The 8,555-nt window shown below is 40.7% G+C and overlaps 1 protein-coding gene across 3 annotated transcripts in view; it reads right to left on the bottom strand.

Annotated features, from left to right (window-relative positions):
• Positions 1–8,555, bottom strand: part of PPP1R12B (protein phosphatase 1 regulatory subunit 12B) — a 274,039-nt gene that overhangs the window by 184,999 nt on the left and 80,485 nt on the right. For all 3 annotated transcript variants that reach the window (XM_045298253.1, XM_030887784.2, XM_004699808.2), the window contains exons 2-3: positions 7,806–7,936; positions 2,176–2,294 (exon numbers count right to left, since the gene is read on the bottom strand). In XM_045298253.1, the coding sequence (XP_045154188.1) occupies positions 2,176–2,294; positions 7,806–7,936 (250 nt within the window). The remainder of the gene's footprint in view (positions 1–2,175; positions 2,295–7,805; positions 7,937–8,555) is intronic.

Raw genomic sequence — 8,555 nt, 5'->3', positions numbered from 1 at the left:
CCACTATCATGCTCAGTCTTCATTTGGGTTTCAGTAATTCCTCTTGGTTACATAACCCTTGATCACGCCCTACCAGGCCTGACAGAAGATTATTTAACTGCCACATATACCTTTGAAAACAAACTACCTCTATCATTTATTTATATATATGGGGAAGAACGGTGACTGACGCTATATAATTCATAGAAGATAAGTCTCATACCAACATCAGAATGGGTAATACACAGGTAGGAAGGTAACAGATAGTTATAAACTAGCCTATTCCTAAAGGAATTAGATATCCACCCCCCACCCCCAAGAAACATTATAGAGAGATTTTATAGGTTTCTCTCTCTAACCAACAACTCTCCACCATGTGAGCTGGTAAGGGAGAAAGGTAGATGTTTGCCTTGATAAAAAAGTAATTAAAGGCCCAAAATTCAGACCCCGTAATTTCATTGTAAATCATGGTCTGTTCCCTTCCATGAGAGCCTAAGATCTACCGAAGAAATGCTTGTCTGATTTGGGAAGAGTAAATATGATTAACTCTTCTGGTAGAACATGCTCCTTATCTATAAAAAGGCAGCAATCAAAATAGAAACAGGGTTGTTAAATGAAAATTATTTTTAAAATCTCAGTTTGTTTAAGAGGAAAAAAAAAGAGGTTGTAAAGCAGGTCTTAGGGACTATCTGATTACTAGGCATACATTTCTTCGATTCAATAGAGCACAAAAACTATTCACGGGAAGGCAATAGACATAAGCAGTTGCTGCCCAGGTGCATCATTATTTTAAGGCAGGAATTGGCATGCTTTCTATCAAGGGCCAGGTATTACATATATTCAGATTTATAGGTTATCCGCCTATCACAACTGCTCGCCTCAGCTCTAACAGCACAAAAGCAGCTTCGGACAAACATGTGAATGAAATAAAATGGGGTGGCGGAACTGGGCCCCGCCGATGTTGAAGGAGGAGCCCTGGAGGCGTGGTGGTTGCATGTGGATTGCTGACTGTACTGCTGCTCCTGGAGAGACAGGCAAGGCTCTCTGCTCTTGTAGTTATAGTCTTGGAAACCCACAGGGGCAGTTCTGGGTCAGCAGTGAATTTGGTTTTTGGTTTTTTATTCTACAGAATCACATAAGGAAAGGGCATTGGGGCTAAATTCTTTGGGATAAACTGCAGATTATGGTGTTATAGTGTAGCTGAATAGAAATAATTTTTTGAAAAATCACTACAAATCAGGTCCACAGAGTTTTACAATGGTGTCAATACATACTTCCTACAGTCTGCTCTCCTTACTCTCTGTCTACTATTCACAACATGTTTTAAGTAAAGGAACTCAGTGATCTTTTGTAGAAGAATCTTGCCCTATTTCTTGAAATGCAGTGGTCCAAAAATACAAAATAAGAATTCTTAAAATTTAGCTTTCTTACTTCAACCAACTACCAGAAGAATGGTCATAATTCCAAACCACACTGCTGTTGAGTCCGTCCTAACTCAGACTACCCTGGAGACAGAGAAGAACCTGCCCATGGAATTTCCAGGCTATCCATCTTTATAGATGCAGCACACGCTACATCTTTCTCCTGCAGAGCCATAGCTGGGTTCAACCCCTCACCTTTTGGTTGACAGCTGAGTGCTTTAAGCACTGGGCCCTCGTCCCCAGCGTCAAACTAGTTCTCAGCAGGAGAAAATACCCCAAAACAAACTACCTCTATCATTCATTTATATATGTGGGGAAGTATAGTGACTGGAGCTATACAATCCACAGCAGATGAGTCTCACCCCCCAAAACTAGTACAGGTAATGTGCAGGTAGGATGGCAATGCATAGGTTCTAAACCAGTAATAAGTAATAAACTAAATCTAGTCAATACTCAAATTTATATAGCATCTCCGTCTTTCTTTGAGTCTGCAATGATGAGTACCAGCTAAGACAATGTATATCATTGATGAGTATATCATCAAAGAACGCATCATCTGCATTGTCAAAGACGGGCAAGTCACTCCTAACTATGATGGTAGACAACCTCTGAATAGCAACAGCAACAAAGTCAAGGAATGACTGGCATTTTACATAGGGTTGTGGGTGAGTTACGACACGAATGAAGACTAGCTCTTAGCCGCTCCTGTCAGATGAGGAAAGCTATACACAGCACAGGGATTGGTTATGTGGCTCTCTCCGACACCCTAGGTTACCTTGCTTCTTCACTTGCTCCAGTAGAAGATCCTTCATGGCTGGTTCTTCTGCAAGGTCAGAAGGGACTTCACCTTCACTATTCACAATACTCACACTGGCTCCATGGTTAATGAAGTATCTGTGTAAACAAGATCCAGGATCAATAGTATCGGTTAAGTCTAATATCAATTTATACACATGCTTCTGCTGTGTGATGTGTAACAATGCCTCTCTTCAGGAGTTTTAAATGCAGAATACCTCAGATAAGATATTCCATTATTAATTTGTAAGTCCATTACCCCTCGATAATTAGGACTTCCCTGTTTTCTAGCATGAATTCCAGCAGATGGATTTATTTCATTTTCATCTTTCTAACACCTACTCTCTCGTCCCCAGTGGATATCAAGACTTTCTAAATACCATAAAGAAGGCAAAAGGCCATAAAACTCACCCATTTGCCCCAAGGTCCAAACAACGGTTTCAAAAATAACTTACTGTACTTATAATACTGGGAATAAATGAGAATCCCAGAAACTATGCAAAGAAGCAAGGCTTTCCCAGTGCCACAGTGGCGTTTATTAGATAGTGTTGTGATTAAGGAAAAAGGAGATAAAGCATGCATTAAAGTTTGCATTAATTCACCTAAATTATGCCTCCACAAACCAATCATCTACATGAAATCTTCTGTACTCTAAGATAAAACTAAATTACTGAAGAAGAAGCACTAAAATGCTACATAGTTAAGTTCAAATCCAAATACAATGCTTGATCCTGAATGGAGAAAAGTCTGACCATTTCCATACCTTAAACCAGGCGTCCTCAAACTACGGCCTGCCGCCGAGGACATATCCAGCCTGCCGGGTGTTTTGCCCCGTTTGTTCTTTTACTTCAAAATAAGATATGTGCAGTGCGCATAGGAATTTGTTCATAGTTATTTTTTAAACTATAGTCCGGCCCTCCAATGGGCTTCAGGGACAGTGAACTGGCCCCCTGTTTAAAAAGTTTGAGGACCCCTGCGTTAAACAGACCCTCACTTTTGATTTCCAAGTACTTCTACATAAAATTACAGCACGAGTCAACTTTATACATCAGGCAATGTGGGCATTATCTCCATTTTAACAAACTGAGACTTACACATGTTCAGCAATTTCCTTGAAAGCACACAGTTGGCACATGGCCAGTCTTTTGACTTCAAGTATAGTTCTTTTCACTAGACCAAGTCCCTTTGGGCCAGTGCAGAGGGCTTTATCAGGAGCTCAGAGGCCTTTAACAGGGAGAGAAAAACTATGCAAATTAGACTTCAACTCTGTCAAGAAATATGTACTGGTCTCCTACTATGTGTTCAAGGTATTGATCTTTTAGACAGCACAGGAGCTAAAACAAGGGGAACCCTCAATGAGTTAAGTTAGGCTGACACACTAGCTTCAACAAGGGACTAAAAAATACCAAGGATCATGAAGACTGTAGGACCAAGTAACACTTCGTTCTGTTATACAAAATGTCACCAAGACTCAGAGCCTACACTTAGCAACTAACCCAGGGCAGAGGGGGAGAAATAATACATAACCATTGTTTTCAAAGAAGTGACAGAGGAGAGGGGAAAAAATCAATACTGATGGAATTAAGAGATGTTTTTGCCTTCTCAGTGCTTAGTACTGGGTACAATAGGGCCTCAATAATGTATAGATCAATTCCATGTTTAAAAAACACAATGGAATTCACAATTCATCCCATTTTCACTCATCTCTCTTCTGCATTCCTGTCTCAGAGAAAAACAGACTTTATTCAATCCCTGCATCTGTGCAATTGATCTAATCAAGTACCAGTCCTCCCTTCATCAATTGCCCCTTCAACTTCACAAATCATTAATTTCTCTCTTCTGGTTTGACTCCCTCAAGCCAAAGAAATAGCAAGCTAGACCTCCCCGACACTGACATTCAAAATGCAAACGGTTTACAAAGTTGTTGTTAGCTGCTATCAAATAGGCCCCCAATTGATGGCAATCCCATGCACAATAGAAGGGAATGCTGCTCAGTATGAGCCATTCCTATAATCAGCTGCAGATGTGATTATTATGATTCATAAGTTTTTGTTTATTTTATAGGGTTTCACTGGCTGATTTTGGGCATTCAATAGTTCTTGGACTGATTGTAGCCTACCTTCCAACCAAAAAGAACCACTTACTATACTCAAATCCAGTCCACTGAGTTCTCATCTACAAGTCGTTTCCTCAGTCTGGATGAAACACCTTCCCGCTTCTTTTCCTCACAGAAAACTTCCCCATCTTTCCTGCTCCCTTGAAAGCACTCTGACTTCATGAAGCCTTTGCCTGGTCCCACCCACTGAATTGCCTCTCCTCCCTTTCTGCCTACCCCACCCCCTACTCTGAAAACAAGCAACAAACTGAAGCCCACAGCCATCGAGTCAACTGCAACTCCCAGTGACCTTATATACGGCTTCTGAGGCTGAAAATCTTTACGGGGACAGTCTCATCATACTCCTCCAGAGCAGCTGATGGGTTTGAACCACTGACCTTGCAGTCAGCAGTCCCATGGGTATCCAATCCCAGTCATAATATGTCCATGCCCCAATGTAACCATGATCACAAACTGAAAGCTACCGGAGGGCAGCATTTGTGGCTTTAGTCACCACAGAGACTTCACACATTGTCTTTTCTCCTAGGGCTCCACACACAGTGCCTGCATTGCACGAACAGGGACATCACTGCTCCGACATCTACTCCACCCTTTACTGCATCAAGTCCACCTCACTTCATGACACAGGCCCTGCTTCCCCCTTTTCTCTAGGATGTGATTTAGGACTCTGGTTTCTAGAAAGTAGTCTGGCTCTCCTAGAAGAGACACAAATATTTTTGCTAAGTAAGACTACTTTCCTAAACCACTTTAGGAAAAAACAAGTAAAAATTCATTCAGTTTGAGCATTTTACCTCAGCAAGAATGAATGCCAGCCTACAAAGTCCTATCTCCTTTACCTCTGTGAGTACTTGGGTTGTTCAGAAACACTCATTAGATCAATAAGGCTGCCCTTTAGAAATAAAGGCTTCCGATCTCTCCTACCTCATCACTGATATAAGGTCTTTTGGGGGTATTCTAAAGGAAGAAGAAAGAAAATGAAATGTATTCAACAACTCAGAATAAATTAGCATCCCAATAAACTACAGAACTAGACTCAATGTTATACCCTTGGGTCAATCTGCTGCTTCTAAATTAAACTCTTACTGGTCATAAAAATATAAAACATCCACCTAAGTAGCATGAAGCCACAACTCAAAATAAAATGAGGAAGAAACAGACTCTAGACCTTTTTTTCATCTTGGGGGAAAAATTACTAAACTAAGTTCAATAAAGGCCATCACGGAATATAAAATCAAATGCCCTTGGCTTCTTCCTGGGCCAGTTAATTTTCCCTTTATCCATTTGCACTCTTGTAAAAGCTCAAGTTCTAAAATCAGAGTACAATATGTGAAATTTTTAAATTAGAAAAAGAAAATGACACGATGACCAGTGATGGATCTTATCTAAACACGGCTCATAGGTCCTCAAGGAGCTGGCCAACACCATGGGCTCAGGCAGAGGAACAACAGTGGTGGGGCAGCATCAGGCAGTGCTTCCTGCTGTGGTGCACAAGGCTGCTGTGTGTCTGAACTGACTGGACGGCACCTACGACAACAGGGTAACTCTGTCAAAATGAATAATATAAACACTGGAGTTCTTTCCCATTAGGCAAAAACCATCTTAGATACTCTAAGTAAAAAATGATGGTAAAGTCAAAACCTGCTTAATGATTATAGACATAATGAAAAATTTAAAAGACGATCCTACCACTATTCAGCCCCTACAATGGATTCTGGTCTATACTATATCTCCCTGAGCCAGATTTACACACATCCAATCAGTAATAATTTGTATGAGGAAGCAGTAGCTCTCATTCACGGTAATATTTGTTTGGAAAAGATTGTTAAGTTCTAATCTTATTGCCTAAGGAGCTGTGTTCATCCATAAAGAAGAATCACTGAAACCGCTTAGCATTTACAATTATTCTCTGTGCTCAACCTCACAAAGAGAGAGGAAGAGGAAGTCCGTGGCTAATGCCAACTCAAGTGATCTTAATTCTAGGCATGAGCTCTGCTTGTTACCTTCCACTGGGAAAACAAGAAAGTCCTTCAATGTAATGTGCTCCAGTAGCTCAAAAATCACAAACATGCCACCTGAACAAATAATCAGATGTTGACAATGAGGGGCTACAACAAGGAGGCCTCATAAGATTTATGGATAATGGACTTTTGGACTTTGTTCATGAACTCTTTGAAACTCCCTTGTATGTTCTATAAATGTTTGTTGGACACCCCAGTAAAAATTGAAATCTAACTCTTCAGCATCTGAAGTGGTTTCGGGCTGAGGATCAGAACTTTTCCTACAAGATTCCGACAGGGATAGACGGCAGACTGGGAGAGGAATTGGTGACTGACTTTTTCTAAATTAGAGCAGAGCGAAGAAGCCGGCATTGTTCATTTCTGTTGGCTTTGGGACCCATCCAGTCATGCACTCTTTAGAACAAGCAGCCCAGTGAAACACCAGTGCTGCTGCCTAGTATTTCTCTGCCTCTGCCTCTTGCTTTGTTCAACCTCTCCCACTGAGCATCCCTGGCTCAAGAGCAAACCCAGAACACAGGCTCTCTCCCAGGGAAATCCGGGCAAATCAGACCCTATGGGAAGTCATCCCCAGGCCTCTTCAGAGCTGCCAATGTAATTCTCCTGGCTGTTTGCTGAATCAGAGAAATGTAGTGGACTTCTCATCACATTATGGAAAAGGGCTTAAAACAAGAAATCTGATTTTCAATGGCCCACTTAATCTCACAGCTGTATTTAGGAATTTACCTTAGCAAACTAAATTACCTTAACTGGATTACACTCACTTCCTGCATTTTAAAGATAGTTTCAAATGCCAAAACCTCATTACTATTTAAAAATAACCTCCGTGATCATGTCTTCATTCAACAGATTTTTATTTAGTGTCTCTCATATTTCAAGTACTATGTGGTCAGGATTCTTTTGTTTAAAGGAGGGACAATTAGATGTCATAGAAGTTAGTAGCTACTTGTGTCTTACTGAACATGTATGTACACGTGATTAATGTGTAGAGAACATGTCAATTCCTACCTTTTCTTTGTTCCATATTTTACGCTCATTCTGCTATGAACTAAATGAGTTCTGTGCTCAGCAGGGCAGACATTCTCTCTGTATTTGTACTAAGTACTGGTTACTGCTAAACAATACATCAGGCTTGTAAAGAAGTCAAGAAAAATCTCTCCAGTCCTATCCACACGTCTAGCTACAGTTGCCAAAAAAAAGGTGAATCAACAGGGTAACAGACAGACAGCACATCTGCATGTGCCACCAAACAGAACTCACTGGGAAAGAGAAACAGACAACTAAAAAACTGTGGATTTGACAGGTGCTTAAAAACACCGTTATCAACTATTCCTTAAAGAAAAATGGTTCAATTTCCTGCTTGTGGGATTCGGAATAAAGAGAAATTCAAACTATTTATGTAGTGCAAATTCTTAGGAGCAAATGGAACCTCAAATGTATTCCTTCAATGGATCCAGCCCCGGAGACTCACTCACTCACTCTGCTAGGTTGAGATAGCCACAGGAAGCTGCCGCGTGAAGGGGAGTCCAGCCCTCGTTGTCCTGCTGGTTTACATTGGCTCTGTTCTCCACTAGAAACTTCACCATGTCCAAGTTTTCATCAATGCAGGCCTGGAGAGAAAAGTCCATTCATTCATTTAACAAGGATTTATTGAATTCTACTCTGTGCCAGACACTGCTCTGGTCACTTCAATACAGAAGTTCGAACGGTATATTCATTTCTATTTTTTGCAAGCTGCTACATTGTCCAGCGTATGACTGTAAGCTTTGTGATCTTATGCAAGCCCCTTAGTATCACCATGTCTCAGCATCTCAGCTGGGAAGCAGATATAATCATAGTTGGTCTTATGATACTAAATGTGGACATGATTAGAAAAGTGTTAACAGTGGGAATGATATTCTAGCCTTATAGAAATATAGCATGTCAGAAACTACTGGCTTGCTTGTGAATTTTAAAGGAAAATAGTCAGAAAAGGTCAACTGCAAGTTTATCAGTGGGAGGTTGCACTTTAAAGTCTAGGAGGCCTAACCAATCAATGCCTGTTTGAGTAAGAAATGGTAGGGGGAAAAATAGGAGGGGGAAAAATGAGGAGCTGATGCCAGGGGCTTACGTGAAGAGCAAATGTTTTGAGAATGATGAGGGTAACGAATGTATAAATGTTCTTTATACAATTGATGTATGTATAGATTGTGATCAGAGTTGTATGAGCCCTAATAAAATGATTTTTTT

The sequence above is a fragment of the Echinops telfairi genome, unplaced genomic scaffold (assembly GCF_000313985.2).
Source record: "Echinops telfairi isolate 266 unplaced genomic scaffold, ASM31398v2 ScPeMD7_7424;HRSCAF=8462, whole genome shotgun sequence".
In the NCBI taxonomy this organism is placed as follows: Eukaryota; Metazoa; Chordata; class Mammalia; order Afrosoricida; family Tenrecidae; genus Echinops; species Echinops telfairi.
Note: the sequence above shows the minus strand (reverse complement) of the source record. Positions and strands in the feature narration are given on the sequence as shown.